At 37.3% G+C, this 15,702-nt stretch overlaps 1 protein-coding gene across 2 annotated transcripts; it reads left to right on the top strand.

Annotated features, from left to right (window-relative positions):
• The first annotated feature begins 903 nt into the window (after positions 1 to 903).
• LOC116177234 (NADPH--cytochrome P450 reductase) lies at positions 904 to 15,245 on the top strand. Of its 2 annotated transcripts, none has more exons than XM_031496149.1 (7): positions 904 to 1,129; positions 8,801 to 8,985; positions 9,040 to 9,232; positions 12,002 to 12,151; positions 12,355 to 12,479; positions 12,527 to 13,777; positions 14,892 to 15,245. In XM_031496149.1, the coding sequence occupies exons 2-7, from the start codon at positions 8,810 to 8,812 to the stop codon at positions 15,034 to 15,036; spliced, it is 2,040 nt and encodes a 679-aa protein (XP_031352009.1). In that variant the 5' UTR covers positions 904 to 1,129; positions 8,801 to 8,809; the 3' UTR covers positions 15,037 to 15,245. The 2 variants fall into 2 exon arrangements, with proteins under 2 accessions (XP_031352009.1, XP_031352008.1); XM_031496148.1 differs by lacking the exon at positions 904 to 1,129 and adding an exon at positions 7,007 to 7,081.
• Positions 15,246 to 15,702: the final 457 nt, after the last annotated feature.

Here is a 15,702-nt window from a genome sequence, read left to right as displayed (position 1 = left end):
AAGACGGATATTGGCGTAGTTTTTGTATTATAAAATTCCATGGCATCGCAGATCATTGAAAAAGATGCGGGTTTTATTTTTCCAATTTTCCGTCTATATTATGCAAAAAAAAAGAAAACTAATACGGTTGATTGACGTAAAAAAATTTTTCCTACAAAAAACCTTAATACATTTTTGCTCTAAAATAATTTGGGGAGCCAATAATCGCATGTTATGTATTTTACATTGAAATCCCTATGATGCGTTACGCAAGTCACCACCCTGTATACTATTTAAAGTAAGTTTTGTTGATTCTGTTACCATGGTTGCTACCATATATCCCTGGTTGCTACGCCAGCCTTGAGACACAATATTTTGCTCTCATGATAAAATATTAATAAAAGACGAATTGTTTATTCATACGGTGTTTAATTTATAGCTCAAAAGACTCCCTTCAGTCGCTCAGACTTAAATTGGGCATCGTCCTTTAAAGTACCTATAAAACACCTAATTATCTTAATAGCAATAGCTTTTTGTCCAGGAATTGCGTGAATCGTCGCTCAGTTGAATACTTGAATAAAACCAATACATTTAATGTGATTTATTTATGGTTTATTTGAATAAACAATTATAAAGCCTACATGAGTTGAATGGAACTAAAATACACCGTGGTTCGTTTGAACTACTTTTCAAATATTGAGTTTGTGGTTTGTCACGGATTTCAAAAGTTAAAACGAGTTGTATACTGAAAATAAGCTTTAAAGCAATTGCGAAAACAATTTGATTATAATAAACTCGGCAATATAGATTTCGATTTTTTTCGCGGTCTTCTATTCTGTGTGGCGAGAAGTGTCGCCCCCCTCCTACCCATTAGCGAAAGATCTCTGTAATATTCCTTAACCTAATTCTAAAACCTGTATTTGATCGAAAGTTGTGACGTTGATTAAAATTTATCCCAATCGTACTTGTACCCAATTACCCGTTTCATTCAATTGCACGCAATAGAAACGTGAACGTCGAAAGTTTGTTAACAAGTCGCTGCTCTCGCACTATTCGCGTAAAGACGTAGAACGTATCCGTCGTTGTCTCTAAAACAATTGAATGTGGTTCGAGATACCTGTTGATTGTGTCGTAAATTAAATCCATTTAGGTGAGTGTCTTTTTTGAATACATCGCAAACTGCGCATTTTCAAATGTGCCGGCGCGCGTTTCAAATTTGTTATGCGCGTTTTAGCAATAGACAAATGTGATTTAATTTGCGTGCGGCTGCTCGCATAAATCGTATCGAGCAAGGACAATGAAATAATTACAAATCTTGCACGTCATGTTACCTACTTTGAGAAAATAAAATTTGCTTCCCAAATTGAACCAATAATTGCACCAGTTGTAAACAAACTTTCCCCTGCGTTATTGGGTGCAATTCGATATTCAAAACGATTTATGACTTCTCAATTCAGATTTTCGTAAATTTTCATTTAAATGGGAAAACCGAGGGGAAAACAGTACCATTTACAGTCGACGCTGCCAAATCGCTATTTAAGTGGAACTTCCGCTTTGTCTTATTTTATCATTTAACTTTGAAACGTTTTGATTACGTGAACTGAATTCATCGAGATTTTATCATATTTTGTCAGGGGCCTGTGCTAAAGCGTCATTCGGTTGTAAAACACGTGTAGGTATATAATTTCAATTAAGGACAGTTTAAATGTCGCACGTAATACCTATGCAATATTAATAATTAAACACTCATTGACGATATCGAATAGACAAACATCTAATCAAATACTACAAAGTGCGATACGTTTGCATTAAAAAAATATATATTTCGTTTTTTACTAATCATAGTAATACCTACCATATGACTGGTTTCCTAATTAGGTATTCATACAACCATACAGATACATAAGTAAATTGAAAATGCAATTTTTATTTATGTCGTGATACAAGATCAAGTGAAAGTGGGCCCAAGATAGATCCTTGTGGAGCATCTGCTCTTTCGTAAGTGTATAGTCTTTTGTTATGTATTAGATATTTGCAATTAATAAATCTACAAATCATCTTGAATAATTAATCCATATTATAGGTATTATATTCCTCACTTTGTAGTACATTATAATATTATTGTGGTAATGTGTGTTTACATAGGTGCATTTACACAGTACAAAGTTTGTTTACCTATAGTGCACAATTAATCGCTATATCTGGAAGGTCATTAGATAAATCCTGGTGTGTATCGCGTAAATCGTAAATGTTCCTACTCCAGATTTTTGGGCTAGGTAACTAACCAGCGATTTTGGATATTTAAGTACTTTTGGGTACAATATTAAATGAGGTAGCATGGTGTGGGACATTGCGGTAATCCCACCTTGAGAGTTAAGGTCCATTGTTGCATCAGGATTCAGGAGGCTCAAAACGGTTGAAAGTTGTATCAAATGGAATTCGTTTTAATGTATCTCGGCGACTTCTTCCATGGCCTGTAAAAATAAAAAGCCAATCTTTTCGTAATTTTCTTGGTTTTTGTCCAGAGAGATTCTCCCATGGGGTCTGAAAAAGGTATTAGAAGGTACCTGGAACTCTCAGGACGGGCCTCTTTCTCGAGAAATGGTAGATTTGTCTTTTTTAGGTGCTTCCGTTAAAGCCTCACAGAACTCTTTGGAGAGCACTCCAGAAACCCTACAAAGTCTTTGAAGATTATGAATAAAACTGCGCTTTAGGTCTTTTCTCGCTTTCCGGAGACCTAAGAGGGCCTGGACAAGCGGTTTGATTTCAGTCTCCCAGGCATTTACCATAGCCTTAGAACTCATTTCCATTATCTTTCAGTGCCCTCCAAGAGCTGTCAGACACTTTTCCTTTTCTAACCACTTTAGGTCCTTTAAAAAACCTCGTAGGACCATTTCCAGGCCTTTCCCGAGAATATTTTAGAAACTTTCTTCAGTTTCGTCTGTTTATATGTTCACTGAATTCCTAGGAATTTTGAGAAAAAGTCATTTATACTACACATACTACAAAGTAGCCCCAAAACCTCCCCCGGATGCGCCATTTATGTTTAAAAAATAAAGTGTATTTGTGTAAATTAAGGGATGATTGTGTCATCGCAATATTTGATACACTTAGTGTCCAAACACTAAATAAAGCGTGTGTGTAGAAATTTTGTTGGCTTTATTCAATTTATTTTATGATACAGGTCATGTGAAAGTGGGCCTAAGATAGATCCTTGTGGAGCGCCTGCTCTTATATACTACTGTAGTGCTGTGTAGTTCACTTATATTTATGTATGAAACATTTTCAAGCAATTACATACAATGAAATCGTATATTATTCCTGTTTTTGTAGTAAGTAGGTACTTGATATTGTCTTAACGTGTATTTACATATAGGACTTCTGCACTTAGACAGTTTGTTTACCTCGAGTCTCAAATTAATCACTAATATTGATTCTCTACTTATATCTTGAAGGTCATTAGATAAACCCTGGTATTTTTAATGTTGAGTATTTTCGCAAAGACGCGTAACTGTAAGTATATCACAGACTTTTGAGTTCTTTGTGGCTCAAAATTCAGTACCATTGTAAGGTAAGTGTGTTGTGGGACATTGTGGTACCTACCCATTAATCCAACCTTAAAAAACAAGTGAGCGAATGCGCAGAGCGCGCCATTAACGTATCGAAACTGATGTCTCTTAAACAGTTACCATAGTCTTTGCCTCGGTCTTTGCAAAGCCCTCAAAGGGCTGCTTAGACTCTTTCTAGCACTTTTAGACACCTCTAGAGCTTTAGTCGCGCTTTTCCTAGATCCTTTCTACGGTTTTAAACGCAGTTCTTTTCTTAAGAATATGCTGGAGCCGAGGTTGGAGCTTTCCCAGATCTTTGTCGGTTCGCCTCTCAGAAGAAGTTCTAGAAAGCCTTATGTAGCAAAGATTTTCTAGAGCTATCTAAGGCTTTTTACTCTGATTTGCCGTTGTCAACGCTTTTCAGTCATTTTAAGTTCTTTTTAGGCTCACCTAGTTATGGGAAGAGTCCAAAAGGCTTTCTAAAAAGATCCAAGGGGTAATTGGAAGGCACTTGAGGGCATCTTTCTAACGCTGTATAGCGCTTTTTCAGAGCTTTATACTTGCAGATCATTTTAGGTCCCGGCTACCGAGCTTACTTGCCCCCCCCCCCCCCCGTCTAGAGTTTCCGTATCCTTCGCAGATGTTTCTGTCATTTGCATACACCCCTCTATTGTTTTACAAATGGAGTAGAAGACTAAAAAGAACAGTCCAAATGACGCCAACAGATCAGGGCGGTCCTTTATAAATTTTTAGTGAGTTTTCTCTAGAAAGCAACTTTTATTGGGGAGAATGTAAAGAGAATTTAAAGGAAAAGGACCTGCTATGGGACATTTTTGTTGTTCTAGAAGACTGTCTAGATTCTAGAACCTCTTAAATTCTGTTCCACTCTTTTTATGTCCTTTCCAGGATTTGCAAGCCTTCGTAAGTCCTTGAAAAAAAAATATTCCTAGAAATCACATGTGAAGGGGGGGGGGGGGGCTGAAATGCGCTCTGAAACCAGGTTTCCAAAACTTTTTAGGATCCTTCCAGAACTGTTCAGGTTATTTCCAGGGCGTAGACAGTCTAGAACCCTTAGTTATGCCTATTAATAACGCTCTGGAAAAGCGCATCGAAAGCTGTGTTAATGTCTAAAAAAAAACTCTGGGAGGGAAGGACTTTTGAAAGTACTTCTAAAGACTTAGGAGGCTAGAAGGTTATGGAAAGCCAGATCGCCTACTAGTATTTTCCAGAGTTTCCGGGAAGAGCTAAAGCGCAATGTTTTTAACTTTTTTTTTTCATATTATTCAAAGGCCTTCCAGAGTGCCACTTAACATTTCCAGGGAAAGAGCGGGATGACAGAAATCATTGAAAAACATACCATCATGCTCTGAAATGTTTTTGATTGATCTGGTAAGAAGAATCTTGAAGCGCATCGAAAGCTCTGGCAAGTATCCAAAAAGTCCTAGAAAGGGTACTTGAGTCTTTGAAAGGTTGATTCGAAGATGAGAAAATTTCAGGAAAAACACGGAAAGCTTTGGCGCTGTATAGGAGGCTCTAGCAGGGACTTGGGAAACCTCAGAAAAAATAAAATTACAAAATTTAGAAAATATAATAAATTCCGAAAATTAAATTTCAGAAATTTTAAAAAAAAAACAGCCAAAATTCGAAGATTAAAAAATTTCTATAAAACCATAGGGTAAAAATTTATGCATGATCATATAGTTTCAATCTTGATTTCGGTTAATCTGTATTTTAAAATTTCATACGGGAGAAAAAATAATTAAGCAAATGAAAAATCCAAAAGATGCCCAAATTTCGAAGATTGAAAAATCAACGGAGAAGAGTTGGGAGGGCCAATTTGATACTTCATTCCTGAAGAAATCTCCCAGAAAATCGATTCTAAACTGCTACTGCACAGCGCTATGATCTAAAATTTTGTGTAAAGTTTTTCATGATCTATCACAAGAAAATATATGCTAGCCTCACAAGAAATATGCGGAATTTATTGCTGATGATTTTATAAAATTTCAAACAAATTCAAAGTGGAATTGTATTATAGGAATTTAGGTGGAATTATGAGAAATTGGGTGGAGTTATAAAAGTTCCGGACCAGTAGATTATCTTTATTATTTATGAAGCAATTTTTTAAACAATTGGTGGACTTATACAGAGTGAACATTGTGTCTGGAACATTGGATTTATCTTAAAAACAAGATTTTTTTAAAGATACATCGAAAATGATTACAAAATTTGTTTCCCATTTACGTACTTTATATTTGTGGTCAGTGGCGTACTTCTGGATGGTGAAGGGGGGCATATTTTTTTAATGGCAACTGCTAGTTTGCTTAAAGACTACACTTTGTTGGATATAGTAACATAAAAAACTTATTTTAAATTTAAAAATATCAAATTTAAGAGAAAAATTCCAATTAAGTAAAATGTTGTGTTAATTAATATTATAATTTTTCTAGTTTGCGTTGAAGAAAAAATTTATTATGGTAGTTGCGGCAGCAATTTATTGAATAAATCATTAAAAGTTTATAAGTAAATCTATATGCTTCAAAATTTATTTACAATGACGTGCATCTACAGAACTAAGAGGGAACCTTTTTTTATGACGTCATAAACATGATCAAACTAGTAAAATTATAAAATCAATTACCTAATTAAATTTACGTTACAGTAGTTTTTAATTCTGTCTCTGATAGCAGTAATATATATATATATATATAGGGTGTCTCATATAAAAACAAAAAATAAAGGTCAGTGCTAAACCGGAAGTCGAATTATATTACGATTAGATGGACAACCACGCCAATTATTAAAAGAATAAGAGATAACCGACTGTTCTGGAATTAGAAATGTGCAAAGGTGAGTTCGACATAAATCAAACTGGTTTCCTCAATCAAAACCTGCAGTTCGTGCGGAATTAGTACAAATCTGTGAAATCTGAAACAGCTTTATCTATGGCTAGATGGATGGATGGATTTTGTAATTGCAAGAGGTTATCTCCTTTCAAAAAAATGACCAAAGTACTGAATGTCGCAACCTGGATTGGACCTAGCACCCCTTTGTTCTTCTGTCCATGCCACCGTACCAAATTCATTTAAAAGTCCGAGGAAAGCCCTTTGCACTTTGCCCGCGAGAAGAAATGATTTGCAAAAACAATCTTATCTGCTTTATCTCGCAGATTGGCGATAATCGATAGGAGCTACACCCACGGTTTCCGTTTTTATCATTCGCACGCAAGTCAAAAATACAACTCTGAGTGTACGTTGAATATACGAAGTCCGTTTAAAAATTAAAAGCAGACTTTCAACCGTGTACGTCACGTCGGAGAGGTAAATTGGTATGGTAATAATGAGCCAGATCAAATTAATTTGCATTTCAAATTTGATCGTTAAGTAATTTGACTTGCCGCGATGAATCGAGGAGTAATGACGAAACAACCGCATACAGATAAGGTGATAAACTTGAATCCTTGGTACAAGTTCAGTACATTAGCCATTTCTATTGTAGGCACGAGGGGGTGAGGGTGTGCGATGTTGTTGTGGTGGTTACTCAATCTTATTGTGGTAAGTTTGTCATCGTGTAACACCAGTTGTTCATTAAATCGGTCGTTAATTCAAAAAGTGCGGTCTCATTATACTAGGTAGCTAGTATCGTATGACGAGTGGTGGACATTGGAACTGTTGTGAAAGTGGAACTGTAGTTCTATACGAATTGCTTACAATTATGTGTCATTGTGCTATATTTCCTTTATTTTTTTATCTAGGGAAAGTTCCATTAATTTCACACAGTTTTTAGTTGATTTTTATTTTTCATCGTGCTCTCTGTGTTGATTGTTTAACATTTTCTTTCTTATGGACTTTGTACAAACATACACTGTCGAATGTAAAAAGTACACACTTTTTTGAAAAATATAATTGTTCATCTATGATCCGCTATATTTTGTATTATTTGTATTTGGCGCCATTGCGGAAATGGATGGTTCTAATAACGTAACAATCGACAATGGCCTGCGTACATCCGGCCTTCGACACGTGCAACGCGTCCGACGACGCTAATAAAAGCCGCTAAATTAATCGCCAAAATCGCCCTTTATTACTTTGCAGTAGAATTTATTGACATCCTTTTTGAATAACTTAAATCGCCGAAACGCCTCTTAGACTGTTTGCCGAGTAATTATAGGAAATCTTGCAGTGTTCTTGTAATTATGTATTCCAAAATATTGGTAAATTTTTTTTTTGAATATTTTTGTGGAGAATTTTTCTCATTTTTTTCCTTCACTTTTATAGATCCGGTTAAATTTCGCGATGCAACAGACCTCTGCTTTTCACTTCCGCGTCTTCCGTCGATTCCGTTAACGGAAGTATACCGGAATTTTTCAAATATAGCAAGATCCGGAGTGCGCTCTGATTGGCCGGGAGAGCGCGTGACGTATGCCCCGGGCGGGGTTTGTCAGCCGACGCGGCCATCAGACGTATCGCGACTTGTTTGTTTTTGTTTACTTTCATTCGTCTCATTAGTTCGTCGCAGCAATTCGTGCGTGTTTACACTTCCGTTTCTGTTTCCGTTCCTGCGTCCGCTTCCGCAAAAATAAAGTCCACCAAAGTGTTCTCTTCGTTCCTCGAGAGGTCCGCAGTTTACAGCTGTCCTCATAAGTCATATGACGCTGTTATGGCGTCTCTTCATAATGCGCTCCTCTTACTCGTCCTCTGCAATCCCAAGGTTCTTGTATGAGGCATAGCATAGTATCACTATTATACAGGGTGTTCTAGATCGAATGGGATTGCATGGGCAACTATAGGTAATCGTCTAACCTTTATACATTGTTGGGGTACTAAGGGTGCACTCTTAACTAAGCTGATGAAGACCCCATAATATTTTATGAGTTAAATATCTGACCAGACGTTCTTGAAGCTTCTAACCGATAGACCCACATTATTGGCAATTCAAGTGTTTGCCAGTCATGGTTTTTATCAGACCGTCTTCTTCTACTCGATCAGACATCTTCTACATTGATTATGGCTTTCTAATAGTGAAGTTATATTTTTCTGAAACTGTATGCATGAACATTAAAGCTCCGAACATAGTTCTATGCAAATACACTGACTCACTGTGTGGTTAGAGTATAACTGTAGTTAATTCACTAAGCTGTAATCAGGCTAAATAGTGAGTGACTCTCCTTTTTTAAGATATCATTAACTTGCTGTTATTACAAGATAATCATCCGATTTTAAAGTTGCATACATTGTTTTCCTCAGTACTGTAACTAATTTAGACTCTTCCAGTTAAGCAAAATGGAAGTCGAGGCGGACGTCGGGGCCGAACAAATTTCTTCAACCTCGGACGCGCTCTTCGGACCTTTGGACATACTTCTGCTGGTAGCACTGCTTGGCGTCGGAATTTGGTGGCTCATACGCAACAGGAAGAAATCTGACACGCTCAGCTCCAATGGAAAATCATACTCGATACAGTAAGCATTTTTTTTCCGCAATTTTCGGCCCGTATAATTTCGGGTAATTTTCAGGCCGACGTCGATGACGTTACAAACGTCTACGGAAAATTCCTTTATTAAAAAATTGAAATCTTCGGGAAGAAGCCTAGTCGTGTTTTATGGAAGTCAGACCGGTACCGGCGAGGAATTCGCCGGTAGATTAGCAAAGGAAGGTATTCGCTATCGACTCAAAGGAATGGTGGCGGATCCTGAGGAGTGCGATATGGTAAGTTGTCCCAGTCGCGCTAGTCGTTACCTGGGGAAATATTGCTCTGGGTGGCTTTTTTTACTAGGAGAAACTTTAAGGAACAAGCAAATGTTATGTAATGTCCTTAATTTCGGCTAACAATAGGTACTATTAACCTTGGTAGATTTGGTAGGTAGATTCCAAATATTTTGAACCTTGATCTCTATGCTGTTATTGTACATTTCCTGAGAATGTGCCACAATTGTGTGATAGTGTACACTCAACTTACAACATGTTCGCTTTCAATTATGTTTATGTTTACTGGTTGTTACCTCTCGATTTCCTTGAAAATTCAAGAATAAAATACGATTTAGTCATTGCTTAGCAAAATTGAAATTGAAGTTTTAATAGGCCACTGCAGGTACTACAATAATAGTATATTATTCCATGAGCATGTAATGGTGGCTATTACTCATGAGAATGTGTTTGCGGCACTAGCCGAAGGCGAGTGCCGTAATTCATTCGAATGAGTAATAGCCATTACATGCGAATAGAATACTATACTTTTTCTACGAATATTTGGCAAAATTTAATGAAAATATTCAAACCTATCGTTTGTTACCAAACCAATTGCAGTTGAGTTATTTTATAAATATTTAAAGTTGGTCATATGTGACAGTGTGACAATTGAGATGATATCAGAGATGTCAAAAGGTTGTCAAGCTTTCGTTTCTCATTTCTTAAAATTTGATCGTTTAAATTGTGGGTTTATTGCTATATGTAATTATAGCTAATCGCCTAAACATTGAATAATGCGGGTACTACCAAAACTACGACAAAATAACAGACATGTGCGACTTACGAAGTAACAGAATTTGTACGAATACTTAACCTCACTTCCTATTTTTACACTTTGAAGATCCTTTTGTAAGTAGTCTTTTAGGTCGAGAAAATGGGAGTGAAATATTCAAATGTTCATATTTATATTTAGCTTAGATCGATCTAAGATATTTAGACTTTTCTGGCTATAAATTTAAACATAATTGTTTTGCCGTTTCTGTCATATTTGGCGGAGTACAACTTAAATTATTTTCATTTTCGCTATCCATCTTGACACTTTCAAATTCGAATTACGTCGGTAATACAGTGATCTTTTTCTTTGAGTTCAATTCAGCAACTTAATTTATATTAAAAACGGTCTAAATTAGCATGGGATGTTTTATTTAATTTAATATTGATTCTCAATCATACAATTTTGCATTCACATTTTTGTTTTTTGGTGTTATTAAATGCAATTCTTAGATTTGGGCAAGTCCTAGTCCTATATATATTTCGATACAAAGGGAAGTTACAACCAGAGAAATTGACAGATTGATTCTTTGTTTTTTATGAAACTTTTTCATTGGCTGGCTACGGTGAGTTTTTTTAAAGCCATGCCCAGTGATTAATTATTACTCACTGCTGTTATCCAATAATGTGAGGAATTTATACTCTTACTTCATAAAATTGGAACGTTTAATGTATTCATTAACACATATGAGTAGAAAAACGAATTTTTTGCACCATACCTGATCCTTTATTTATATATTAAAGAATATACCCTGTATAACCATTGGTCAAAACTTTAAAGAGCGAATATCGCAAAAATGGTGTGTCAGAGGAAAGTACTCATAAAGGGCAAGTGGAACGTCTGGACGAGAAGTATCTACTGGTGATGTCAAAAAACTTTCAGTGGAATGTCTGCAGAACTAAGTGTCCCTCAAAGGGAGAGACATCTACTGGCAATGTGGAAAAAAATGCAAACATATGCATGGTTTAAAGGCGGTCGTTTTCCTTATACAGGGTTGCAAAGAAAATGTAACACTCTGTATACTGTGACTAACTATTGTAGAGATTCTAAAAAATATTTGATCTTGAAACAATTATCACAGAATATAAGAGAGAAAATGCCAAATACGAGATCAAAAATTGAAACTTTGCCACCATGTATAACGAAAACGATGTCCATGCATATATTTTTTATTTCACTTTGTAATTGGCCGCAAGCTTGTTGAGGACCCAGAACAAGAGAGGGATAATAAATAAATTTACATTTTTTTATTTTATTTTGACGAGTACTGCCACCCCCTGAAATATCTGCATGACTGTAATTAACACCCTGTATAACCATTGGTCAAAACTTTAAGAGCGAATATCGCAAAAATGGTGTGTCAGAGGAAAGTACTCATAAAAGGCAAGTGGAACGTCTGTAAGAAAGGTAAAGGTAAAGGTAAAGAAAATTCCAAAGGGTAAGATGGCCCAAAAAAGATTCTCCCTGACAGTTCTAGACGCTTAGAAGATTGTATTGATTCTAAAATCCTAGGACAATCTTAAGAAGATGATTCAGAGGATTCCAGGACGACTTTAAGGGGCAGAGGGGGGCGTGAAGGCCCGCGCGTGGCCGTTTTTCGGTAGTCGCAAGTGAAAATATGCAGCGGGCGAAAGAGAGAAACTTTTGTGCGGCACGGCGCTGAGCGCGTCGGAATTTCTAGAGTATAAATGCCCTTTTTGAAGCTGAAAAATTATTTCCTTCGGGAAGACTAAGAAGGTGTTTCGGGGAATTCAAGGAATCGAACATCTGGCCACAAGTCATTGGTTAATTTCCTCAGAAAATGCTATTCATTTGTACAGAGTGGATGCGTCCGATTTTTTCGAAAAAATTCGGTTCTTAATATGGAATGTGTAGTGGTCAGGGTCAAAAGTGTTAGGTAGTAGTAGGCAGGCACCAGAATTGCATTTCGTATTAGGTATAAACATATTTTTCAACAGGAAGAGCTGGTGACATTGAAAACCATACCAAACTCGTTGGCGGTGTTTTGTTTGGCAACTTACGGTGAAGGAGATCCGACAGATAACGCAATGGAGTTCTATGAATGGCTGCAGAGCGGCGATGCAGATTTAACTGGTCTGAATTATGCGGTAAGTTCATGGTTCAACACATGGCCGACCTTGATTTATGTTTTATATTCTAATTGGCTCGATGAAATTCAAATGTTACATTTACAAGTTCACATTTCAATTCAGTAGGCTATGATTAGTAACAGTGGGGATTACATAATGGGATCAGCTTCAAGGACATTTTCATCTAGTGTAATTGAGATCTTAATACTATATTGTTGCAGGTATTTGGCCTTGGTAATAAAACGTATGAGCACTATAATCAGGTCGCGATTTATGTTGATAAGCGATTGGAGGAGTTGGGAGCGACGCGCGTCTACGATCTTGGTTTAGGAGACGATGATGCAAAGTATGCGTTAGCAGTTCTAGACCCCGACTTACACGGTCATTTTTTAGTATTGAAGATGACTTCATCACTTGGAAGGATAAGTTTTGGCCGGCCGTCTGCGACTATTTTGGCATCGAATCTACAGGTGAAGATTTCAGTATGCGCCAGTATCGACTTATCGAATACAAAGAGGAATTACCCGAAAGGATTTACACTGGCGAAATGGCACGTTTGCACTCGCTTACGAATCAAAGGCCGCCCTATGACGCCAAAAACCCATTCCTGGCCAAGGTAAAGGTTAATCGCGAACTTCACAAAAATGGTGACCGCTCCTGTATGCATATCGAATTCGATATCGACGGTTCTAAAATGCGCTACGATTCCGGCGATCACATCGCGGTTTACCCCGTAAACAACGCCAAATTAGTAGAAGAAATCGGAAGATTAACTAACGTCGATTTAGAAACAGTTTTCACACTTCTAAATACAGACGAGGAATCCAGCAAAAAGCACCCTTTCCCTTGCCCGACTTCCTATCGCACGGCGCTCACTCATTACTTGGACATCACCATGAATCCCAGAACGCACGTCTTAAAAGAATTAGCCGAGTACTGTACTGATCCGGCAGAGAAGGAGAAACTAAAATTGATGTCGAGCACTTCGCCCGAAGGCAAAGCTTTGTACCATCAATGGATAATGGACGACAATCGTACAATAGTCCACGTCCTTGAAGATTTACCATCGTGCAAAGCCTCCCTGGATCACCTTTGCGAACTTTTACCGCGCCTTCAACCGAGATACTACTCCATTTCGTCATCGCCAAAATTATACCCGAACACCGTACATATCACCGCAGTCCTTGTGGATTACGAAACGCCGACCGGCCGCCGCAATCAAGGAGTCGCGACAAGCTGGTTGGCTGTTAAACAACCCAATCCCGATACAGAATACACAGTCCCGGTATTCATACGAAAGTCGCAATTCAGACTGCCGACAAAACCCCAAACGCCCATCATCATGGTGGGACCGGGCACCGGCTTCGCGCCCTTCCGCGGCTTCCTGCAGGAGAGGCAATTCTTGAAGGACGAAGATAAGCAAGTGGGCGAATCGATCTTGTACTTTGGATGCCGCAAACGAGCGGAGGACTTCATTTACCAAGACGAGTTGGAGGAATACGAAAAGAAGAACACGGTAAAACTCCATCTTGCGTTTTCGAGGGATCAGTCGAACAAAGTTTACGTTACGCATTTGCTAGAAAAAAATCTGGACGAAATTTGGAAGGTTATCGGCGAAAATAACGGACATTTTTACGTGTGTGGGTAAGTAAAAACACATCTGATTGACAATAACCAAAATTTGTTCCGAAACACAATCCTTGAAAAAATGAAAAACTTGGTTAGACGTATTACCCCGCAAGCAGGCGGTCGACAATTAAATTAAGAAATATTAAAATTAGTTTTTTTTTAATAATCCAAATAATCTGGTCGTACATGGTTGGTGACACTTCTCACACACAAATGCTGATGGTTTCTGAGCTTCACTTTGTTTTATAACACAGAATTCGATGACAAACAACACTGGAGTGATAAATATGGTGACAAATTTTCGGTCGCTGTTCCAACAGTAGAAACTTTTTAACTTGTAATAAAAACAGAACCTTAACGGAGGGCCTTGCTTTCTTTTTCAACTCGACAAAAATTCTCTATAATCGGACAACATTCGTTAAACCTCTTACATAAACTTTGGTTAACTTGCTTCTGCAGAAATCTAATATAAAACTGACAAACTGCATCTTCAACAAAACAAGTAGGGCTGACTGCCTGAAAATTTAGCGTAAAAAAATGTACACGCTTTTTAACCGCCCCGAAACATAAATTCTAGTATTTTAGGACACACCACTTCCACTATACCATAACCTCCTCTTTAAGAATTTTCAAATCAATCGCCAATCACGACGGAACGCGCCAAACGTCCCCACTTCCGCCGACATGGAACGCGCAATTATGCGTAACACCTGCATCTCTTCTTATCAGCGAAAGAACATGTGCGTTAATTAAATTTCGCCTAAAAATAATTCTCCTTATCGCAACGACCAGATGTAACCCTTTATAAAACACGCAAGTTTGACCCGACGCCTTCTGACATCTTATCTAAATTGAACAATTACAAAGCGATAAAATTAAAATAAAAACTACGCAATTACAAACAAGTTTATAAACCCAATAACCAAGTGCAAAATTTCCCTACAGGAAGAGCAAAGTTTTTGCACGTCAATCAAATTCCAATAAAAAAAAAAGATGGGCAGAAGCATTTTTTCTTGAGAGTCATTTTATCTACTGATACTCAGCTGTTTGTCACTATTAGACTCGCAGTCTAGTCTAGTAAAAAACTTGACCTCACTGTTAACATTTGGCTAAATTCAATTTGTTGTAGTGATGCTCGAACTATGGCGGGTGACGTTCATAAGACAGTGTTGAAAGCGATCATGGAAAAGGGGCAGCTAAACGAACAACAGGCAACTGCATTCCTAAAGAAGATGGAAACACAAAAACGATACTCGGCGGACGTTTGGAGTTAATTATTTACAAAAGTAGGCCTTCACAAATTGTATTTAGTGTAAAAACATCGTCGCAGCTTATTTATCTTTATGTGATAACGTTGTTAGGTGCCTTATCTCCTATGTGATTTTTTTGGTTTACAAATTGTGTCTACACATTTCCATTTTATACGCTTTTATAAATCCGTTTTAAATATCTTTTATTGATTGTTAAATTATGTTAATTTAATGAGACAGTGTTTATTTTTTGTTTGAGGTTCATGATTTAAGTTGAGAAAGAAGGGATACTTTTATATGTTTACTATTGTGGAGAGGTTGATGCAATTTTAATATATATATATATAAATAAAATTATTGCGATTGTTAATTTTATTATTGTTATATTTTTTAGTCTACATTTGGTTTTAGACCAGCAGCCACCGCCTGTTCTTTTCAGTGATTAATAACAGGTCGAATCTTCATGAGTAAGTTGGATTCGATGAGACATCCAAGTTTTTAACCCATATGAGCTCATGGGTGTTGATGCTTGCTACTTACTGTAGTTCATGGTAACATTCGGAAACCAGCCTAGAGGTAATTTTACAGTGTCTGTAAAGTGAAGGCAGACACAGAAGGTTCTGCTTGACTGCTGTGGGGATTGTTCGCATCGGGGCCAGGCATGCTAATGGTAGTGTTTGTGCATGATTA

This window comes from Photinus pyralis, unplaced genomic scaffold, assembly GCF_008802855.1.
Source record: "Photinus pyralis isolate 1611_PpyrPB1 unplaced genomic scaffold, Ppyr1.3 Ppyr1.4_LG7, whole genome shotgun sequence".
NCBI lineage: Eukaryota > Metazoa > Arthropoda > Insecta > Coleoptera > Lampyridae > Photinus > Photinus pyralis.
Note: the sequence above shows the minus strand (reverse complement) of the source record. Positions and strands in the feature narration are given on the sequence as shown.